This window comes from Pteropus alecto, unplaced genomic scaffold (genome assembly GCF_000325575.1).
Source record: "Pteropus alecto unplaced genomic scaffold, ASM32557v1 scaffold3, whole genome shotgun sequence".
In the NCBI taxonomy this organism is placed as follows: Eukaryota; Metazoa; Chordata; class Mammalia; order Chiroptera; family Pteropodidae; genus Pteropus; species Pteropus alecto.
Window position 1 is genome coordinate 9,980,549 of NW_006442484.1, and position 25,529 is coordinate 10,006,077.

A 25,529-nucleotide genomic window follows, 5' to 3' on the forward strand; every position below is an offset into this window, starting at 1 on the left:
TAATTTAAAGTGTGATTTAATGTGAACTCTAGACATTATTTCAATGTCTGAAGTAACACTTTTTTAAAGTTTATTGCATAAGTAAGAGCAAATCAAAATAACACATTAGTTAGTGGGAAACTAATAAACTTTTTTTTAACCAGAGTAGACAACAATGAGACTTTAAAAATTCAAATAATATATCCAGCATGATACTGAAATTTATTCTGGAACAAGAACCAAAACCTAGACTTAGTTTCTTTGAGTACTATTATCTTAATTACCTGGGCAGGTATTCCTACTGACAGCCACTTGATTACTTGAGATTCTTTCTCTTAGCTATGGCCACTAGAATATCTGTTTATTTTTAATACTTCTAAGTGGTAGTTATTAACGCACACTCAGGGAATTCATCAGATATTATATCCATCAAGTATTATATCTACCATGTATTATATCTATCATGCATTATATACATCATGTATTACATATATTTGTGTGTATATATGTATGTGTGTATATATATATATATACAGATATATTTGTGAGAGAGAGAGTGTGTGTGTGTGTGTGCGTGTGTGCGTGTGAGGCTGTTTGAGAACGCTACTAATATATAGCTAAGCCATTAATAGTAAATGGAACAAACAGAGCTCTGCATAAATTTGTTAACTTGACAAGGAGATATTTTGATTCCAGCTACATTTTCTGAGATACAAGTTAACCTTTCGTAGTTTTATAGAAAGGGACAGAATCAATAAATTTGAGTTATTTCCCTGTTCTTAAAATAACTGTGACTTTTATAAAAGGACAGCCTTTTAGAAGCTCAGTTTGTCTATTTAGAAAATAGAGGCAATTGTGAAAAGAACAAAATGAGGAAAATATGTAAAGAGTCCTTCTGCAAACAAAGCATATTATTAGCACACATGCTTTATATGATTAATAAATAATCATATTATTTCATGCCTAGCTTTACTATTAAGAAATAATTAAATAACTAAATAATGCCTCACTAAATAATAAAGTATCTAGATTTGTCAACCAAGTATCTTCTGAATTATTGTTGATGTATTTACATTTTTTCAATGCTTCTATTTATTCATTTGTTTGCATTGGTCTTGTAAAAATTATGAGTCCTAGGAAAGTCCAAGTTCAAGCACCAAGTTCAAGTTTACCAGTCCATAACTGAGGAGACATGAAGAGTAGCTTTTGCATAAGGCTCTTATGTGTGAATCCTAAAATCCTCACTTTTTTTCAGAAATGAATTATAAAAAGTTGTCTCTTCCCTAGGGCTGATTTTATTCCCATTGTGCACTTCACTAACTGAACATGTCTGTATGAATATCTTATCTATTGACATATGCTTTTCACAATATGCCACTAATTCTTCATTTTGTATCTAAATTGTCAGGTGAACTTTCATTTTAATAAGTAAATCAAATTATGTGAGAGCTAATAGTATTTGAGAAGCCATCTCAATTTTTCTCTGAAAAAAGCAGGTGCAAGTATGCCGTGCAGGCACAGACTGTCAACCATAAAACATGGCTAAATCTATAATTGGAGAAGTCATAAGTACTTTTCTTGGGGTGCAATAAAACTCTCTTAGCAAAAATGTTTATTTTGTTGTTAGGTCAAGTTGTCATTTTCTCTTGAAGAGCAATGAGTATATATGACTTCTAATCTACGTCTGGAGAAGACCCTAAAAATAATATTTCAAAATCACGAGATCTGATTCCTCTCACTCTCAGTGTCTTCCTTAGCTGTCAGTCAGTCACTTAATACTACACCCTGTGGAAGGAAGATAGGATGGGGAGAAAGAAAGACAGTACAGAATCTCACTGAGGAAACACTTTTCTTTCTTATTCCTGACTCTCCATATTTAAACCTTTTTTTTTCCCACCTTTCTTTCTTATTCCTGACTCTCTTATTCTTTTCTTTCTTATTCCTGACTCTCTATATTTAAACCTTTTTTTTCCACCTTGGATAACCTGAGTCTGGCAAAGATAATAGAAAAATAAGAAAAAAATACACCCCACCCTGACCACACCCTCATTGCAATCGTAGAATAAAATGTGATAGGTAGTCCATCCAGTACTTTGCCTGTTTAATGTAAGTTGCAAATTAAAAAGTATAGAATTATTGTGATGGTAAACACGCAATACAATTCACTAAAAAAGTGGCTTAAAAACAGCTTCTAAATTAAATCAGCAGCCATATCTTACCTAATTAAGAGCTAAAATGCATAAAGCGAAATTTGAAAAGTTTTCTATAAGACATCTTTGCTACGTGATTAATGCATAGGGTCCTCACTAATGAGATTTTTTCTTTGTTATGTAAACATAGAGAAAATAAACTTAAAAAAAAAGATCTTAAGTGATTTAAAATGGCATGCACAAGAAAAACCAATACACTCTAGGTGTTTTTACAACCTGCTCCCAGAGGCCTCACCCAACACTTGAACATAGTTTGCTCTCTGGCTGGATTTCTGTATTTGCCTCACTCAATAAAACAATTGCATCTATCCTTCCTACTCCTGGCTATGGCTCTACCCTAGCTTTTTATAAAGTATGTTCCAGAGTTTCCTCTGCCAAAATAGTACCAATGTTAATACTAATAAATCCTTTATGCTTAGACTATTCTTTATTGGTGATTCTTTATGCTTCTGGAGATTCTTTATGCTCAGTCTACTTTTTATAGATTTATAATATGTATTAACATATAGTACATTAAGTGCTCTAAGATATCATATGAAAGACGCTAGATTTTTTTTTTTTAACTAAGAGTTTCCAACATATTTGACCATGGTATTTTTTCCTCCTCTATAAAACCTATTGACAACTCATAGAATAGACCTTGAAGAAAAAGCCTTTGCCTTGGCATCAGTGCTTCCCCCTATCTCTTCTCACTCTCTTTCAACTGGGAAGGTGAGGGAAAACAAAAACAAGACCATCAAAGGGAAAGAAATCCAGCCAAGTAAAAGTTCCCACAGCCCAAATTATATTTAGCTCTTCCTATGCAAGCACTGTGTACAGGCTACTGCAAGCTCTAAAATGATGTGTCTGTCAACAATGGGGGCGTCTTTTTTTTCTCCAAAGACAACTTGTTCATGAAGCAAGAATATTATCAGTCAAGTCACTTGTGCAGAAAGGGGGAACAAACTAGCACTTCTACATTACTTACCTTAGGATATGGATACTGCTTTCCTTTGGGATACAATGCTCCAGTAAACCGGGGAATAACCATGTTAGGCACCAGTGAATCATTTATCATCAGGAAGGCAAGCCTTTCTCCATCTGGTGACCACCAGTGGGCAATGTGAGAATGCAGAAGTTCCTCTAGAATAAACAAGTGTTATTTGAAATCAACTGTAGAGATGTGGGCTCAGTGACCCACAAACATCTGTCCTTGATATTTCCATTGTATATGTACATTTTCTATACAATGCGTTCGATTTTATCAACTTCATAGAGCATTCTCTATTTCTGAGTTACCCTTTTAATCCCAGAAAAAGCGGATGCAAAGGAAGGAAGAAACAAAGTAATGGAGTCAGGATTTCATGGATTGTCAACAATGTGAACAGAGAAGATGAAAGAATTATCAGAGTAAAAAGAATGAGAACAATAATCAAAGACTGAAATATGGCAGAAAATCATGTCACCATTCATACTGCATTCAGTCATATTCCCATCTTCTCCTCTATAAACAAGTTGAATACCTACTAGATTCATGAAACTATTTTAAGCTCTAATAAAGTAGAATAAGAAATACACTGGATATCTTTCATGTGACTCCAGATTCACTATCCACTATTTTATACCTGCTTTCTGGCCCAGAATACTAACCCACATGAGCTACATCAAAAGAACTCCCACGTTCTCCAGAGGATGGCCATTAGAAGAAGTGAAGAGTTAGAGTATTTATATCTTTAAGTCTATTCTAAAATGTCACCTCAGGCTTGTAGTGTGTTTTAAATGATGACACTACTACTCCTGTCAATGCAGCCAACTCTACTCAATTTTCTCCTTTTGTATGTGGTAATGGTTCATCTCTAAGGCCATTGGGGTGGTAATAGCTTTGCTGCTTCTAGTCTAGATTATAGCTCTGTTTTTATGTTTACCCTATACCTTCACCTTTGTAAATGGTCTTTTTGTACATAAATCCTCTTCAAAGTATTGAATGTGCCATCTCTTTCCTTTTGGGATACAGTGATTAATAGTAGCAGTAAACTGATAAAAGAGACCTTTAAAACTAGATTTTGAGATTAGGTTGGAGATATAGCCATATCTATATCTATATCTTTGATTTAATGATAAGTCCAGGGGAAAATTAGAGCATAAATAATCAATAGCAAGGGATGGAATCATGAGTAATCAATTGTCACTGATTATAACATAGAATGAAATGCAGATAGAGAGGAAAGGCTCTGGAAAGACAAGTGGTTGTGACACTTAGGTGCTACAACGGTGGCAACTATAAAGATTGTAAAGTGAAGTTTATATGGTTCTTATGATGCTGCAGAGAGAGTACTTAGGAAAAAAAAAATTGAGACCATGACTGCAAAATTAGAAATGCACAAAAGTTCACCATGGCATCTAGAGTCTCTCTCTTCCGCAGAGGAGAAGATATGTCTGATGTTCAGGAAAACATACATAGTAAGGGTTGCAGAGCTATAACACATCAGGGGCTCATTTCCACCTGCTTTTTTAAAGGATAAGATAAAGATACTGGTGGAGAAGTATTGGGACACTGACACACAGGATGACTGCTTGGGTAAACGTGTATACTTAGAGTTTCCGAATCAGTCTCATAAATAACACATTTCTTGGTGGAATGTTGTCATATATGTATAATTTTGTGGCTGAAGAATTTGAACCTCAAAATTCCCACAAGTCTTCTTGTTGACAGAGGCAACCTTTTTCCATAAAGGCATAAAGTCAGAGGGGATGATGAATTCCTGTAAAGTTTAAGAATTTGAATCCTTAGAGAAGAATTTAGAGATCTAGTAGCCTGGGATACACTAGGCTATCTCTTGTAAAATGAGAGAAAATTTGTTTGAACTGTACCAACGCAAAGGTAAATAAGGATGGAACTGTGGATTTTGAAGAACAATATACACCACATTCACATGCACTGCCTTGTTCTATTTCCCAGTGACCTGTAGAATCTGAGCAACAGAAGGCTAGTTATCAGATCAAAGCCATGGCATAACCTTCCCTACCATCTTTATCTTGCTACCCAGCAGGCACAATGGCAATGCAAGGATTCATGGTAAACAGAGATGCTGTGTGGAGCTTCTAACTCTCATCATATGATAATCAAAGTATAGTCATTATAAGCTTTAGTGAAAGACCAATTCTTCCTGTGCAGATAAATATTCTTTATTTCAAAAGCTGCTCTCCACTGGGCTCTGGCAGAAGCTCTTATCATGGAACACCAAAAGACTATGCAACCCATATTGCCCATCATTAACTGAATGTTATCGGATTCACTGACCATAAAACTAAACACAAACAACAACAGAAGTAGTATATATAGGACTACCCATGGTATTGCATCTGCTACTTTACCCTCTCCCTTCATCTCATATCTATGACTCATGATGTCTTTTCTAATACAAGTTAGTAAAGGAGGAACGAATGCAGGCCTGGTTTATGACCAGGTTTGCATGAGGCACTTGAACATGCTGAAATTGAATAGGTTCCATACTACAGCCTGACTTGAAAATGGCATTAAAGTACTATAATACATATAAATCTTCCAAGCTGGCAGACTTGAACAAGATATTTTGTTTACTACTGCTTGCCTTGAATCATGGATCCAGCCTGACTCATACACAATAACTAATAAATGAGCACATGAGTAGGGATATGAGAAAAGTAACATTAGAAAAGTAGTGACAAGAAAGTTTAGGGAAAATTAAGTGCATGATTTATTAGACATAGTAAAAATGTAAAAAAATGTGAAGACATTAGTATTCTGTTTAACGTCCATCAAAACACAATGATAGCAGAGGAGGTTCTCAATAAGCAGATGAGCAGTGTGACTACCAAGTACATATGAGCTTGTCTCTGGCTCCTTCTATTACCTGCCAATGATTGTGGTTTTCACTATACTGTTTATGTGGCATTATTTCCTAGCAGGACCAATTGACTACCTGGTGGCAGGTAGATTACATAGACACCCTTCCATCAAGAAGAGGTAACATTTTGTCATTACATACTAAGACACATATTCCAGGTATGGATATGCCTTTGCTGCCTGCAGTCCTGTTACTACTGCTATTCATGAACTTACAGAATAACTTACCTATTACTCTGATTACCCGCACTATGTCACTTCCAAATAGGAAATATTTTTTAGCAAAAAGAACAACAATGGGCTCAGACCCATGGAATTCACTGGTTTTATCATGTTCCCCATCATGTACCTGGCTTGATAGAAGAGTGAAATAGCATGCTCTATCTGGGTTTGGCACTATTTGTTTGAAGTTGAGATGCCATCCTACAGCATGCACATGTCCCTCTTGCATAGCCAGGAAGCACAGATCTAAGAACTAATGAGTGGAAGGGTAGTGTTCTCTTTCACTACTTGTATCGTTCTCTTTTACTTGATGGGTTTAGGAGTTCTAATGTTTAAGGGATGATTGCCTCCAACAGGAAACTGAAATTTCCCCCTGACCATTTGGGCAAAATATAACTGGGCAAAAAAAAAAAAAAAAAAAAGCAAACAAGAAATATAGTCACTGAGCTGAGTCTGATGATTAACCTTTTCTGCCAGGAAGAAAATATATTGTTACTATATGAAGAAGGGCAAAATATATACTTATTTGGAACTCAGCAGTTTCAAAAATACTCCTTTGTCCAATTTCATCTTTTTCCAATTTCGTATTTCTATATTCCAATTTCCATTTCACTGGAAAACTGATACCCTAATATTTTCAGGAAGAAAAAGAAGCAAAGGGATACAATTTGGCAGGAGTAAAGTTTTGGTTTGATCCACCAGGTAAATAACCTGTCTAGTCAGAAGTTGATGAAGGGACCCCATGATAAGATTATTTCTTTTATTAATTGAGGTATTTTCCTCAAAACCTTATATAAAAAAGCACATGTATTGGCTGCACTTATTAATTTTAGGCATGTATATATAAATAACCGGACTAATACCACTCTACAATGAAACAGTAGCAAAAGTAGCTCCTTTTCTGGCGACAGAAAATTTTTACTTGAATAATAAGATACGCCCATGATTTCTGTCTTTTTGTTGGATATGACCAACATGAAACCAGACAAATCCAATAAAAGAAAGTTAGTGCATGGTATTTATTTTGGGGGTTCCCACCCTTTGAAATCAGGTGGGTCTGACTGTGTTCCTCAATCAAAACTCACTGTTTTCATTATTGTGAAAACTACAGAATTTCTTCCTTCTAGGTTCTAATATCTGTCTTTCCATCCCACTTAAGCTGTTAATGATTAAGCCATTACTAGCCACGGGTTTCTGCATATCCCTTGTCTTTGATAAGTGGCCTCTTCACAGGTAAACATTGAATACTATTTTGAATGTGCCTTCTTTTTTTTCTTCAGTTATGATCTTCACCCTGATTTACACAAATAACATATAATTCAGATGAGGAGACAACCACATGACACGCTGAAGAAAAAAAATACTAAACGCCAAATGAGTGTAAACTCTTAAGTCTTTGAGGCTCTTGAAGATACACGAAGATCGTATTGCCCAAAATTAACATTCAGGTTTCTAAGAAGCGGGTTCCATCCTCGTTGGTGCTAAAGTATTTGTGCAAAAAGTACTCAAGAATTACAGTGGCTGGGATTTGAGGGCGCCTTCATTAGAAATTTGATGTCATCTACTCTCGTTTATTTTAGAATAATCTATGCCTAAAATTGTGCTTCAGAAAAATGTTAAAATAGCAAAGTAATACACACAGTTACGTGACTTCCTTCAGGTACAAAAACAAAGCTAACTGAAATGGGAAGGAAATAAAAGAATCATGAACAAATTAGCTTAAGAATCCTTTTGGATAAGGTACACTCTTCTTTAATTGCAACTAATAAGGACTTTACTCATGGACTGAAAATTCCTGTGTTTATTATATTATTTATAAACAAAGTATTTTTACAAATTGCATTCCACTTCATTTCAACATAGGTTGGTCTTTTTATTGTCTTGATTACACTGATTTAGCAAATCTCACTGCAGAGCAGACAAAATTTTTAACACATGTCGTTTCATATCACAGGTATTTAAAAACATAGCCTCATCACAAAGCACTTACAGAAAACTAACTAATATAGAATTATTGTGTTTAGATTAACATGGTATTCTAAAAATTAAGCTAACTTTATCCATCTGTAGTTTATTGACTTAGATAGGACTCTGAGGATCCTACTGCCATCCTTGGGGGGGTCTGTGGTTGTTTTTTATTCCACTTATTGTCTGTATCTTGCGTTCAACTTTCTTGAAAGAATTGTCTATATTCATAATGGTCTCACTTCTCATTTTATACCTCTCCACTGCAATCTTGCTTCTGGTACCATCGATTGTCTAATTTTGCTTTTGTCAAGTTCTAGTCGCAATCCATCAGTAACTTTGAACTCCTTAGCTTGTCTGCCCTCCAGAGACTTAGCATTGTCCATTATCTTATTTTACTCTGGCTTCTATAGCTGCATCTCTAATTTTTTATTTGACTGTTTATCTGTCACAGTCCAATTTTACTGAGATTTAGTAAGTGCTCACTCAATAAATATTTGTTGAATCAATGAAAAATGATTGTGACTTCTTGTGTCCAAGAGAAAGCAAAAAAAAAAAAAAAAAACAGTGAAAATAAGCCCTTTTTATTGTTCTCATTAACTAATAAAAAGGTAATAATCAGAATCTGTTGATAAAGATATTGTTCATCCTGTGAATTTTGTCTCTCAGTTGTTTACTCTTGTCTTTCTTAAATCTCAATACAAAGACCATTTCCTCTATAAGGCTATATCCATCCATCTCATCAGTATTAATTCTATTTATACTTCTATTTAGCATGCTGACATGTAGTTTTATTTATATTTCTATTTACAATGCTCCAATGATTCCTTATATATTAGTTATTTACAGTTTTTAATGCCACTAAGTTAGAAGTACCCAAAACAGAAATGCTTACTCCTCATCTTATTGCTCTGAGATAATGCTTGACAGATATATGTATTCAATAACTATTGGATTAAATTTCAAAAAAGAATTCCTTTAAATATGAGATTCTAAAATGTATTTATAAATCATTTAAGCATATTAGTTCCAATATTCTACACAATTAAATAATTGAAAGCAGAAGTCATTTTTTGTTTCTATTTAATAGACTAAATACTTTATAGAAAATTTTAAGTTATAAACTTGGCAAATGTGTGAATTTTATTTTTTTAACAAAACATTGATCTGAAATTTTATTTAGTTAAATTGCCATGTTAAATACACTAATTATATGAATAACATTAGATGTTCTTTATGTGAATTATATTTAAAATGGTGTTTTATTTTTCTTCTAAACTTTACTAACTCTTTAAAATACATATTTTATTTGATTTCACATTCCTTAAAAATTGAATAATGCTGGAAATAAAGACGAAGAGGCTTTAAAATGATACTTTCAAAGACTTAAAGATTCGACATTAGTAACTGTTTGGGAACAACAGCCATGCTTATAGATTGGTCTGGGCCTAAAAAGATTAAAGCATGCCCTTAAAATTTACCATGAAAATGTTTTTTTTTTTTTTTTTTTTTTATCTTTCATGTGATTCCTTATCTAATCTTTTTTTCTATGACATTTACAGAAGGCAAATTTTAATATAAAAAATGAGTGGAAATATTATATATTACTTCTTGAGTCTCCCACGCACTAATTCAGATTGTGATTGATTTCTACAAAGTAATAAAAATGAAATCTCCAAACTAGGATATCACACACATACTGTTGAGATCATATAAATTCTTAGTAGAACTCACTGTGTTTTGGTGAGTATTTTAAAGAGAGGAGAGAAGGTCTGGAATCTGGGAGCTCTTGGCACAATGGACAAACAAAGTTATAGGGCGAGAATAAGGTACATGGAGGACTCTTGAAACATAGCCAGGTAAAATATTGAGGGAAAATCAACGACATATGAATTGCCTAAATCCCTCTTCAAAACCTTAACATTGATTCCCTTTGTAGTATACCTTCTCTTGGAAATAAAGCAAGAATTGTGATAAGTTCATGGACTGTAGAGTTCAGAGTCTTTGGCTGAGGAAACAGACCAATGAAATCTAATGGCTTAGGTGAATAACGTATGTCATTTCTTAGGGAAAAATTAAAGGCATTGCACTGTGACAGGCAGGTCAGATTAGGACTAAACACTAGCTTTGAAGACACACATTCAAGGGCTAGCTCTGTGTCTCATGAGCTCTTGAGGACATGTCCAAGTAGCCTACCCTCCCTGAATCTTGGTTTAGTCAGTAAGTGATTAGATATACTACTGTAGTGAGGATTAAATCACATAGCACATCTGAAGTTTTGTAGTATGCTTAGAACATAAGAGTCCAAAGTTTGAGTTTAATTTGAATGGTAAAAACTATAATTTTTCCATTTCCACTTTGAAATGCGTCAGATCTCCAGTGTTGTCACAAAGGTTTGGTTACCTTTTTATCCTGCCTAATCCCCAACACACTGTTCACTCTCAGTTCAAATACATGGATTGTTATTCTCTAATTAGGAAAAACAAAAACAAAAAACAAAAAACAACCTTATTTTTCAGGCAATGATCTTAAATTCTCTCCTTATAATTTCTGTAAAATTGTAACATCATAAATTATATGAAGACTTCCCTAAGGACAGAAGCCGACATCATTTTGGTCATTGGCCAATTCAGTACACTTAACATTGAGTATAACCCCAGCTGACTTAAAGTACTTCAATTTTAAGGATCACATTTTGTTATGCAATGTAGCATGCTAGCATATTACAAAACACCAATGTTCCCACTAACCTATTCTTCTCCTCCTTGAAGTTCACTACTCCTTATGCATGCCTGCTCATTGTGTCATCACTATTTACTAGTGACCCAAACCAGAAGCCAAAGAATCATTCTTTACTTTCCATCTACGCCATCCATTTAACCACTAAGATATATCTATTTACTGCCTCATCAATTTTAGAATCTTCCCTCCTTCTTCCTGCTTTAACCATACTATTTTTTTTGCTCATTAGATATTCATAGAAGACAGAAAACCCCTTATAGCTGCTCACTAGTTCTCTTTGCCGTTCATTCCTAGCTTCGCACTGTAGCGAAAAAATCTATTTATATGAAAGATCTGATCTTGACACTCCCTCACTTACAAGCTCTATTAGTTTCCCCATTTACTAGTAGAAAAATAACTGAAATCTCAGATTATTCTTAGGGTCACTATCTTTTGGTTCTTGCTGTCTTCCTTTTCCTCAATTTTTTTTGCCTTAACAATTACAAACAGATTTTAGTTCCCTAGGCATGTACCAAGCTATTTAACTCTACTAAATTTTTATAAGCTTTTAACTCTAGCTTGGATTTTTCTTCCTAGTTTCTTATTGTCTTACAATTCCTAATCTTTCAGGCTCAACTCAAAGATTTTCTCCTTTAGTGAAATATTTGCAAATCTCTAGAATGGGCTGCATCTCTCTCCTTTGCTCTTTCATAGAATCTTGTGTTTACTGCGATTTGACAACTTATCCTACTGCGTTGATCTGGTTTCTTCATCTTTCAGGAGCTCACTCAGTTCCAAGATAAAAATTTTCAAGATAAAGGACATATCTTACCTAGTTTTTTTCTTTTAGGTAAGTAATCGTTAGCTTTGGTTACCTAGATTCCCAGAACTACTCAGGTTTCATGTTTGTTCTCTATTTGCTTCTTCAATTCACTGGGCCATCCTAGCCCCTTACAATAATTTGTCTTTTTGAAATAAGAAAATAAGTAATCTTCTGACGTTCTCAACCAAATTATCCTATCTATTTTGGTATTTCAATTTTTAAAAAATTTTATAGCATAATTATTGTTGATATTTCCATAATAGCTATCATTACTCCTCAGAATAAACCATGGTCTCTCAAATATTTAATTATTTCATGTTGCCATATACCTAAAAATATAAATATAAATATATATGTACACATATACTTATATATCTCAAGGGCTATAATATTTCTTCTTTAGTAAAATGGCTCCTCCCAGTAAGATTTGTTTCTTAATGTAAAATTCTGAAAGTAGTACTTTATTTTGTTCTCTGATGTATCTCAGACCTAGACAAGTACTTAGAACATAGTAGGTCATCAATGATATCTGTTGAAGAAGAGAATAGTCAATGAATAAATAAGCTAAATAATTTTTTTTTGTACAGAATTAAAAATATTGACTAAAGTAGAGAGATTGCATTTGCTAATATTGCTCTAGAAAATTTATTTTCTGGATGATTTTAGCTTTATAACTTCTAATAAAATATACCAACTTGACATATTTAAATCTTGACATATTTTGCCAAGATCAGTTGCAGAGTCTAAAACCTTGGTGTTAAACTTAAGCTTTGAGTCTTCTGCAGACATTTCTGTACCTATATCTCAGCTGACAATTGGTACATGATCAAAATGAACAAAGATTTTCATCATCTGATTCTTTTTTATATTCTCAGATGTTATTAAAACTTAATTCAACAGTTATTGCAAATTAACTCTTTAGGTAGGTTTTATTTTGTTCCTTATGCAATGACTTTTAAAATGTGACAGAATGTTCTTAATGGGAATGACTAAAATCAAGTGGCTTTCATGTACTCTTTGATTATTAAAGATTTTTGTTTCTTCTTTTCCAAAGAGTCAGAAAAATTTAACATCTAATTCCAGAAGGATTGATGCAAGGTCATCGTTCACTTTCATTAGTTAAGCATCACCAAAAATAAAATCTATCTAGTCTGAACAAAATGTACACACATACACATATATATACAAAATGTATATATATTTATATGATTCCACATTTGAGATATATATGTATGTGTATATATATCAAATATGGAATCATATAAATAGATGAAAATCACAACCAGTTAAAATATGAGCACATGCAAAGATAATGAAAGCATGAAGGCAATTTTGAGAGGAAATGAGAAATAGAAATAGTGCTGCAAGTATTGTTCTGGAATGAACAAATTTTTCTTAGAGATATTATATAAAAATATGTATTTGTGTTCCTTTGAAACTAAATCTATTCAACTCACCTTCATACAACCAGTCAGCAATCCCATTAAAAATAATTCCTTCTTTTCCGGAAGATGTCAGTCGCAACGAACTGCTCTTTATATCAGGTTGATAGTAGATATTATTTTCAAAAATATAAATCTGGATCAGGAAACATGTAAAACAAACAAACCAAAAACCCAACATATTAAGAAACCTTTTTTTAAAAACTGTCTTATTATAGAACAATAGCTGAAGAGCTAAGTGTTTCATTATTTGCCTTCTTTCAATTTATTTTATTTAATGCATATATTTGTATTGTTTTTAATTATTAATGGCTGTTTTTTTCTAATCATATCAATGTAAAATTGTCATTTAGAAATTACATGATACTTGGTATTGAAACTTTTATATCCATATTTTCAAGAATTTTTCATCTACTTAATAATCTCTCTTACTGCAAAATTGGTTTGGGTTTGAGATAAGATTTTGCATTCTTAAGAGACTGATAACTGTACTAGCTACCATTTTAGTAACAACCAAATGAATGATTAAAAACTTCAGCTAGGGGTCTTTATTTTTACAAAAATGCATTTGGTGATCAATTAAATAATCTTTACAAAATCTCTGATTCTATCTAGCTCGACTCACAGATCTACTGATAAAAAAAGGAAAGGATGGCAAAAGTTCTTTGAATTGAAAAGTGGAACAAACCTCACTCTCCCCCAATTTTTCCTGGCAAGTCTTTTCTAAATAGCATAGCAATAATAATAACCTTGTGTCTAAGGGTTTAAGAAAGAGTTTTAGGTTTAAAACATTACAGAGGCTTCCAAAACAATATCAACAACAATAGGAATAACAGAGGAAATTAAACAGCATCTGTCTACATTGCCTTTAATAGAGACAATTCAAGATAAAATTATTTATAACCCAATTTAAAATATTTTAATGCTGAGCATTTAAAACTGCTATGCGGCTTATGTGATTATAACCTCCACAGAACCATGTTCCGTCCATGTTAGGAGAAATAGAACATTGTCTGTTGCAAGCCAAATTGTTAATTAGATTGAACATTCTACTAAGAATGTGTGAGATGGCCTAGTGCCATGTGTTCCAACTTGCTATAGGATCATCACACAACAGGAAATACAGCAAACATAAGAATTTCTGAAATTATCTGATTATCAAGTCCCCAATTAAAAATCTTAGTGTGCAGTGATGAAGACAATGTTAATATACAGAAAATTTCATTGATATTCTATTTTGATTTTGGTGATTTGGCAAGTATTTAATAGAGTATTTAATAAATCATTCCACCGCTATCTGACATTTATATTACAGGTGAGAATGCCAGTATAAGAAAAAGAATTTGGCCAGGGTGAAGAAAGAAAGATATACAGAGTGTTTAAAAGTGTGGGCTTCATAATCAAGCAGCCTAAATTGAAAATCTTAGGGACTTTGATAATTTTCTTAAGCTTTCTAAATCTCAGTCCTCTTTTTTAAATGTCGATGTCTCACTCCTACCTTAGATATCTGTTGTGAAGAATAAATGAGATGATGAATATAGAACATATAGCACATATAGAACATATAGAACCAGGGCTGACCTCACACAGGATAATTTGGCTCAAAGTCCTAAGCTTTTGGGAGGTTACAAACTCTAAATCAAAACAAAGCCTCTACAGCTTCATTTGATGTGTAAATTATCCCAAACTACTAACCAATAGTAAATATCATGTTGGTTAGATATGTATTAGAAGTGGTAGTAGAATAATAATAGTAGTAGTGATAGCGCTAGGAGGAGAAGAAAGAAGAGAGGTATTAACAAATGATATTTACTACTGTCCTTTATTTAAGAAGTTTTCTACTGATAATACAAAATAAGAAATAAGCTTATTATTGAAATCATGTGAGTCACACTTAGGCAAAAGTTTAAGAACTATATCTCAGGTGTCTGGATGGAGGTTGGTTTTAGTGACTTTCACAATCCCTCATAACTGAGGAAAATATATTAACTTTATTTAGCCATCTTAAAAGCTTAAGTTTTACATCTTCTGAATACTACATTCTTATGCCTTTTGCAAATGTATATGAAATAAGTGTGCAAAGTCTTCCTTACTTGGAAGGAAGCCTCTCTTTGTATATAAACTTTCTGATTATGACTTGTGAATAATGACAGTTCAGATCATCCACACCAATCCTACTTAAGCACATGTGGCTATTATTAAGTGTAAGAGTGACTTAATACAAAGTAACAGTGTTCCAAATCCTCGGCTTTCTGAAGGGAACAAACTCTAAGTCAAAATAATTAATAAAATCTCCACGATTTCAGCAGATGTATAAATTATCCAAAATCATTGACCAGTAATTACATTTATATTTGAAGAACAGATTGGATGAAATTCAGAATCCATATGAAACTGACATCTGCTTCAATGTAAAAGAACAAGCAATATGGGATCAGAATATTAATGCCATTTGCTGAAAGCTGCAATACTAAAGAATGTCCACAAGATCATTTTTTTCTGTAGACAAAAAAACTAATGGCTGCCTTCATGAAAATGTACATTTATAATCTCAGCACATTTCAATTACCAAGATTTTTCCTTGAGTTATATAGTTTCAAATAATAATCACAAACTCTATCTTAGCAATACAACATCTGCAAATATTTTCAGGTATGATCTGGGTAGTGTGATGAAGTTAAACTTAATCCAAATGGCAACCATCAAGGGCTTTTCAGCTAGTTTTCAATCACACTGAAAATATGGCAAACACTAATGCCATTTATCCTAATTTTACTAATTAAACTGTCATAATATTTTTGATGCCATTAATCAATTCCTTCAATGAGCCACCTAAAGAGTGTAACAAATAGAAATAGATAGCTTGACCACATAACTCTTCAATCCATAGAGCAAGCCAATTACCCAGTTTTTCAAAATTAATGGTCTTAATATACTCATGAAATAATTCAAATTTGGTAAAGTCACCAATAAGGGAACAAGAAGACAACTGAAAAATGATGTGCTGAATCATGACAAGTTATATGAGAGATATATAATAATTATTCCAAGAAATTATTCTGATAGTGTTAGTCAATATTTCTAATTGCCATGTGATTGGACATAGTATGTGCCATTGCTGTGCAGGAGTGTTTCAGAGCTGATTTTCAATTTTCTGTTTTCTCTTTCCCCTGTCACAACCATCAGCAATGCTTCAGATGGCGGACACCCAAACTGGATAAATAGGCATGAGCAAAGTTTTTCCCCATCCCCAGCCAATTTGTGACAAACATATAGCAAGAAACAAATGATATTAAAAGTCATTAAGATTTTGGGATTGAGAATAATCATAATACAAATTAGCCTACTGTGACTGATTTGACTAGAAATAATGCGCAATACAGAAATAGAACACTCTCCCAAACTTTTAGCCAGTTTAAAGGAAAAAAAAGAACAGCAAAATAAAATAGAAATGTAGTTGAATATTTGATCTATTTTAGCTGAAATATTACTAAAAATCTATTCCAACTTCACTGATATAAGTAATTTTCATAATTTTATATTAAAAAACTGTGAATTATTCAAAAATCCCCATGCATTATAATGATGTAAGAGGATCTGTAAAGTTTACAGTGGAGCTGGGATAATATTTGGGTTGCCTTCTACTGTGGCTTGCTTCCTGGGAAAAATTGTAATTAAGAGACTATCCCAGATAACACATTGCTGGCAGAGATGTGGTGAAAGTGGTCCTTTCCTATGTTGATTTTGAAAATATAAGGTGTTATGGTTATATGGAAAAACAATATAGCAATTGAAAATATAACATATTCTATCTCATCAGCAATCCCAAACTTGGGACCTTGTCTTATAGGAAAAAAAAAAAAAATCACCAATATGTAGAGAACGATGAAGAGTGTGATATTTATTTCAGCAGTGTTTTTGATGGCCAAAAAGAAGAGTCAAGGTGAAAACCCATCAAAGCAAATGCCCAGATAGATTATGACTCATCCATATTATGTAATAACATTCAGGCTTTGAGGGGAATACATTAGTGCTACATGAGTTGACTTAGAGAAGTTTCAATGAGATACTGTCAAGCAACAAAAGAACAACAAATGAGAAAATGATTTGAACATGAACTCATTTTTGCGTACCAATGACAACTCTAATACAAACTAACAGTAATCTCAACAACAAATATACATTGGATAGTGTCTGTTTGTTCTCAACCCCAAGTCTTCCCTCTACTTTTGTTATTGTGAGTTGTTAGAAGTCTGAAATTTACATGTTCAAGATTCCCTTGCAAACTAGTCTTCTCAGCTTCTTTGACAAATAGATTCTAGTTACGTTCCTCAAAAAAGAGAGTTGCTAGTCATGAATTGAAAGCCATTTGTTTCTGCCAGTGGCTCTAGCATGGCAGCTTCAGCAATAGTGGCTCAGTGGCAGTTTATAAAAATATAAATAAAAACAGTTTTATATATAATACATACATATATTACATATATGAAAAAATTATAACAATGGAAGGATATAAGCTGGCCTTATATGTGTTAGAAGGTAGATGTACAATGAGAATGAGAGGAGTGAAAAACAGGTAGTTGACCAGAAGAGACTGAGGAAAGGTTCACTAAGTATAAAATATACTAAAAGGACTTGATCACATTTATACTTGTATGTAAATTATATCAGTTAGCATATTGATTAGTAAGTATAAATAAAGTACCAACATTCATTTCAGAGATAATGCAAACATGATGATAGTGATACAGAAATTAGCTTGGTATGTGGGTTACATAAAGAAATAGTGGATGTTTAATTTTATTTTTAAATTTGAAACTAATGATAATAAGACCGTTTTCTCAACTTAGAGCAGGATTTTTCACTTGCTGACATTAGGACAGACTATTTCACTGTTGTGGAGAATTACCCTGACCTTGTAGAATGATTAACAGCATCCCTCCCTTTTATATACTTGATGTCAGTAGCAGCCCCCTCTCTCAGTGTGACAATCAAAAATGTCTCCAGACATTAATTAATGTCCCCTGAGGGAGAGGGAGAAAATCACCCCCAGTTGAGAACTATTGATTTTGAGGTAAATACGTATTTTTTTTACTTTGAATTTAAATATAGTTGGCATGCAATATTAGTTATATTAGTTTCAGGTGTACGATATAGAGATTTGACACTTTTATACCTTATAATGTGATCACCCCACTAATTCTAGTATTCATCTGTCATCTTGAAAATGTATTGCAATATTATTGATTATATTCCCCTACACTTTTTTTTTTACATATCTCCCCATCTTCTCCCCTGTAGGTTTTTGTATGTATAAGCTCCATAAATAAAATAATTTTGTTTAATTCCTCAAACCTTTAAAAGTCAATTTGCTATTAAAAAGTACTTTCCTAAGTATGCCTGGGGTTATAAAGTTGTTTAATGTGTAGTCCCTGTCTCCAATTAGATTATAATTCTTTGTGAGAGACAAGTAGATAAACTTTTAATATCCTGTGTGAAGGGAACACCTATTACAGCTCTCAGCCATATGTGGCAGGGGTCATGGTGGGTAATTGCTTGGTGGAGACTTTTAAGAGATATCAAGTCTAAATTGTGCTATAAAGGACACGTAGTGAGTCCATAGGATTAGAAAGATAGAGGAGCAAATGTCAGGTTGAAGAAACAGAAGGAGCTAAAGCAATAGCTGAACAACTATGGAAATATTAGAATTGTTCTTTAAGATTCAGATATGTCTCCATATATTTATAGTTGCTGTGAAAGTTAAGGTGGTGACAAACCACAGGGCAACTTGAATGCTAGACCAAACTGTTTGAATCCCATCTTTTTAGTAATTGACAGGTTTAAGTTGTTTATGAACAGGTGAGCGATTAGGAAAATATTTAGGAAAATAATTGGTGGCAATAAAAGAATGGAAAGTGGAAATGGGAGACTGCTGGCAGAATAATAATTCAAATATTCTGCTTAATAGGCACAATAATTGTCAAAATGGAGGTATTATTCCTGACTTTTTGTTTATGTCTAAAATGTTTGTAAATTGCAATGCCAATATTTCAGTATCTCCCACTTGGGTCCTTTTAAGTTTCACTCTTCAGAATCAGTCATTGTAGCTTTAATATTAGTTTTGTACCCTTCAGATCATATGCAGTTTCTACCTATTGTCCTACCCTAATAGAACATAAATGTTCAGTCAACAATACTTTTGGCTCCTTTTACTCTTGGTCTATCAAACTCCAACCTCATTTTACTCTCTGATCCAACACTGGCTTCAAAATTTTGGTGGAACCTTTGCCTTTGCTTTACAAGGACTAGATTTTAATTTCTAATCATGCCAGCTTATCAACTTCTTAAAGAATTTACAGTAAACTAAACATGTGTTGTTAAAATAAATTTAATGCAAAATTATTTTGGAAATAAATGACACAAAAGAATATTTTCAGTCATTTAGGGTCATTATTATGGATAAATTATCATTTTGTAATAAGTGAGAGTGTTTCATTATATGAACAGTATTAAAACATAATTATGCATATAATTGTTTTTTATCAAGAGAAAATGTATAAAAATAAGCCATCTTGAACTCCATCATACATATAAGATGTTACAAGTCAATTAAATTGTTTTTAATAAATAAAAATGATTGAAATATTTAAGCCATATCCTAGTAATGGATCTGGTCCAATTGAATTTTAAGTAAATTTTTCCCTTTTGAGCAATATGCTACATTCCAGTCTAGAAGACATTTGGAATAATTCTTTAAAGCATTTAATTATAAATTTATAAATAAAGTCTTTACTTTGATTCGTATAACTTAGATTTTTTTGTAATATGAACAAATACAAGTAGACAAAAGAAATCAGAGTATTTTGGTTCAACAATTAGAAAGACTAAAATGAAAATGAGAGCCAATAATAAGCGCTGCCAAAGATGTAAAAGCATCTAGAACTTTAGTGTACTTCTGGTGAGAGAGTAAATTGGTCCAATCACTTTGTTAATCTCTGTAACGATTTTTACCAAAGCAGTACATTCATAACTGTATGACCCAGCAACTCCAAGGTACAGATGTCCCTTGACTTTTGATGGGGTTACATCCAGATATATCGATCATAAGTTGAAAATATCATAAGTCAAAATGCACCTAATAAACCTAACCTACCAAACATCATTGTTTAGCCTAGCCTACCTTAAATGTGCTCAGCACACAATATTCAAAAAACGCCAGCAACACAGTACATAGGAGAGTATTGGTTGTTTACCCCTCATGGTAGTATGCTTGACTGGGAGCTGTGGCTTGCTGCTCCTGCCCAGCATCGTGAAAGAGTATTGTACTGCCTATCATTAGACCAAGAAAAGATCAAAAGTTTCTACTGATGAGGATCACTTTTTATCATTATAAATTTGAAAAATTGGAAATCAACTCATCATAATCCAATGACTGTCTGTATATACCTAACACAAATGTATATGAATATATGACTAAATATCCATAGATATCCTTATATGTACATACTTATACAGATATATATATATATGCATCTATCTATCTATATATATATCTAGATATAGATGTATAGATGAGAGAGAGAGAGAGAGAGATACAGACACAGATGATACAGTTACAGATAAGATACAGATACAAATATAGATACAGATATAACAAGGGACATATACAAGAATGTTCATAGCAGTGCTATTTATAAAAGCCATTTAAAATAGCAGTTGCTATTTATAATGTATGTAACCAGATATTACAACTCAGGATAAGTCGGAAGAGAACAGTGACTGGTAAAGGGCAGAATAGGGGTCTTTGGGGATATAAACGATGTTCAGTTTCTACACTGGGCACAGTGTAAATGGGAGTGTTCATATGGCTTTAGCTCTGTGTATTTGGGGCATGTATGTTAAACTTAAAGAAAAAAATGTTAGCAGGATTTTTATTAGTAATCATAATTCATTTAAAATATTACAATAATGATTATGGATATATTACTGAAAGTCACAGTGCATCATTCAGCTTTATAAAAATTCTCCTTCCTTAATTGCGCAGTATGTAATAAATTCTGAATGTCCATTTATATAATGCAAAGTAAAGCTATGAGCACAAGTTAAATAGTTTGATTACCTCTGACATTTTGACTTTGAATAAATCTCTATGTGGGTTATTGAATACTGCTTTCATTTCTCTGCAGGACCATCACTGGGATATAAAACAACTCATTCAAATCATTTATGTCACCTTTGCACCAGTACCTGACATTCTGGAGATAGAATCACTATCAGAGAACTTTCATCTTTGACATTTGCAATTATTCATATCAGGAAGCCCTTTCAAAGAGTTCTTATTTCTTAAAACCTTTACAGAACATTATGCATTTTCAAAGAAGTGAAATATATCCTTTTGTCTTAAATTCATAATTATGTAAGTCACTTCCCAATTCCAAAGCTTTTTTATCTAACTTTTTTTTAAGAAAAAAATGTTTACCAAATAAAAGTTAGCAAACAGATAACTGAAGACAACTCTAATTAATAAAATATAACAGAAAACAATCTCTTGGCTACATCTGTCTATAAAACTCATTTAGTGTGAGAAACAATCTTATGATAGATAATTTTATTAATTGAAAAATTAATACAAATATTTATGGTCTCCAATTAATAAACTGAAACCCACAGAAGATAGTCATCAACATTATTATATTACTAAAAAATATCCTATGTACTTATTTATATGTGTCAAAATGCTAGAAGATGGTATTAGTCATTATATATCCATTTTCTCCTATACTCTACTTTCTTTTCCTTCACCACCCCATCTTGCTTTATTTCCCTCCTTCTAGTCCTCCATCATAAACCTGATATGTATCCATCACCGTTTATATGCTGAGCACTGTGCTAAGTCTTCTACAAAAAGACAAGTATATCTAAAGGGTATATAAAGACAAGGCCTTAACAATCTAGTGAGATTACCAATATAAGCACATAAAAATCAATTTAGATGCAGTAGGTAAAGAAAAATAAAACCAATGTATGAAGACATTAATTTAGGGGGAAATAATACTGCCTAATATATGTCATTGCAGTAGAATTTGAAACAAAAAGTAAAAATAAAAACAAAAGTATAAAAATGGGATTTCCATCAGAGAGACTGCCTAATCCTGGCAGTGCTCTTTGTAAGATTGGCCAATTAAGTTACTTCACCTCTCTGATACTTAGTGTCCTCATTTATAAAGTGATAATATTAATACTTCTCATGGTGGTCTACAGAATTAAAGAAAACAAAATCTGGTCATGGATATTGGTCTATGTACCTGTACATAGATGCTCAATAATAATAATAATAATAATAATAATAATAATTGACGCTATTAAGTAATTAACCATAAAAGATATTATCATAATTTGAGATTAATCAAACATACTTATCAAATTATCCTAAAAAGAAGTTTAAGCTTTTGAAGATGGTAGGTTAATGACTTTATCTCCTATTTCTCTACATCAGCAACATAATGTACATATTTTCTCTAATTTAACCATTCAGATCTGATTTCACTTTCTAATTTGTAGGATTCTTGCATTATGTGAGTACTAAAGTACAACCTAGTTTCCAATCATAAAGACAAAAAGCCAGTTAAAACATCCCTAAGTCATGACACCACCTATGACTCTGAATCTTGAAAGAATAAAGTTGCAGTTGAGAAGTTATTCACAAGAGCAACAGCAAACCTTCAAGAGTCTAGCAAAGTCAGAGGCAAAATGCCCACTGAAGTGGCTGACAGTTGCAGTATCTTAATCAAATTGTCCTGAACACAGTCTTATGTCCAACAGTGCCTGGCTCCTCACAACTCCTGCTCATTTTCCAGTCCTGGAATTGCAAACTTCTCATTGATTCTGAGAACTTTCAGAAATCTTTTTAATGAATTCATTTTCTCCTGAAATAAAACAGCTGATTCTCTTGCTCACTTCCAGGAATCCTAATTGCCAGGAGGCACCCAACAATTTAACCTTCAAACCTTCATAGCTAAGAAAGTCCTTCACTGTTATTTATATTGGGAACTAGCTGAATTAACTATTCTTTTCCCCAGCTCGCTGTTCTCCCTCTCATCATCCAAAGAGTAGCGAAAGGCATGCTACATATATACTTTAGTCTCTGATACTAAAACAATTTTTTTTTTATTTACATTGTAACACTTTTTATTTCAAATAGGGAAATTATTAAAAGAGATTCCATGAAGGAGGTTTGAGGGAGATTGAAAGAAGTTATATATGCTTATCAATAGATCTGTGCCTAATGCTTTCCAGTTTATAGGGATGCTGATAAGAAAATAAATTGAAAAATGCAGAAGGTGGAACCAGCCCTGGCTATCTCTTATGCACATTTTCCTTACAGCTCTAGATTCTTTAATCTACTTCATGCAATTTCAAGGCATCCTTGGCAACAAATGAAGAAATATAGGTCTGCTTTTTTGTTTGGTTGGGTTTTTCTTTGCAATACAGAAACACTCCAAAAACCTTCTACTATATCCTCCAAAAATACTGAATACCTTTAAAATAATCATAGAAATGTGAACTTTGTAATAAAATGTCTATGCTCAAAATTAATTTGTTGATTCTAGTTAATATTCTAATGAACTTAATTTGAGTCAATGATGAACTGAGGATAAGAATCATTTAAATTCCAGCAGAATTTGGAATCCAGAATAAAAAGCACTTGAAATATATCCCCATTTTCCCCTCCTCTGTAAGGTTCTATAAAAATGGCTATCCATTGTGCTTCAGTAGTCTGTTTGCTACACTGGGGTATAATTAAACCCTACCCATGATGTATGTGTAACTGCATCACAATATGCCCTAATAATGTATTATTTTGTGTATGAAAGCATGTAAGAGGGTGTTTAAGAGTAATTTTGAATATTAGCAATTCATGTTTGGTTGTTTGCCATAGATTATTCACTGTTGTCCCTCCCTTCATTCTTCTCACTTGCATCTGTCCAATAAAATGACAACTCAAAATCTTTCTGTCAGTGTTTTGACTGTGACATTGCCCAATTAAAGAATTATTCTATTACTCATTATTCTATAAAAAATAACGGCTAAATTTTTAGGCTAAAATTTTAAGCAAAGTGTCCTGTTTAGGTCTTATATTTAATTTACATTTAAGGCAACTCTGCCTCAGTAAATCACACACAAATGTTTGTTTGTGTTTGTTTTCTTTTGTTTTTGTCCATATTTATTTTATTTCATTCTTGCTTGGAGATGCATTGACAAACAAAGCAGAAAAATAAACCTTGGAAAGAACAGTTATATAAAGTCCCTGGTGAAATAATATTTTTTTCAAATACTAATGTTAGATCATATTGTACATTTTATAATATTTAAAGACACACATTAGTAGACACACATTTGGAAAAAAATGTTTTTAAGTTCCTTAATAAAGAAAGTTTAAAGATGAAAGAAGATAACTTATAGGGTATACACAGACACATTGTAGTTATGTCAACTCATTCATTTACAATTCTACTGCACTCAACTACGTCAATGAGACAACATTGTCCAAGTCTTACCCCTTGTTCTGGATAAATTCACAGTTTGAAATAAGAAATATAAGGAAAAAGTGAATTAATTCACAAAATATAGTATTTCTATGATATAGTGGTACACAAAATATCATTAGAATGTGAGTGAAAGACATGAGATAATCTGAATTTGAATAAGAAGGTCAGAAAAGGCTTCAGATGAGACATGACATCCTTGCTGAGCCTACAAGTTCCAGTAAATTTTGCAAGAAATAGAAAAATAAAACAATATTCCAAGCAAAGGAAATAACATGAGAAAAGGCAGAGTTAGATGATCAGATGATGGAAACACATGTATAGAAAAGAACAGAAAGGAAAGGAAGAGGAATGACAAGGCAAAGAGATGTGTTAGATAGTGGGAAAGGCCAGACTACAGATGTAAAAGAATTATCAAAGAACTAGAGAAAAGTGGGAGAAAAATAAAAAGATAAGAAGGAGCTACTTTCTTAATAATTTTCCTTTTACTGGTTTGAATAATCAATCTGAAAACCAACTCTGTCTAAAAACTGACTAGAATAATATTAGTCCATTTGTGGAGATACAAAGATGGATAAAGTGCCTAGAAAAAAAGTTAATTTTGATCCTAGAATCATTCATTCCATTTTGAATTAATATGACAATTATTTTCAGTAGCTTCTGTTCTAGTTGAGAAGCAGAAAGTAGAATGGGACATAAATAATTTCAATGATACTGTAATATTAACATCTAATGCAAAGCATATCTTAAACTGAAACT

The 25,529-nt window shown here is 32.7% G+C and overlaps 1 protein-coding gene across 12 annotated transcripts in view; it reads right to left on the reverse strand.

The window, feature by feature from the left end:
* DPP10 (dipeptidyl peptidase like 10) overlaps window positions 1-25,529 on the reverse strand; it is a 1,220,852-nt gene that overhangs the window by 85,016 nt on the left and 1,110,307 nt on the right. For all 12 annotated transcript variants that reach the window (XM_006921020.2, XM_025039378.1, XM_025039373.1 and 9 more), the window contains 2 exons: window positions 13,243-13,363; window positions 3,157-3,311 (listed from right to left, as the gene is read on the reverse strand). In XM_006921020.2, coding sequence (XP_006921082.1) covers window positions 3,157-3,311; window positions 13,243-13,363 — 276 coding nt within the window. The remainder of the gene's footprint in view (window positions 1-3,156; window positions 3,312-13,242; window positions 13,364-25,529) is intronic.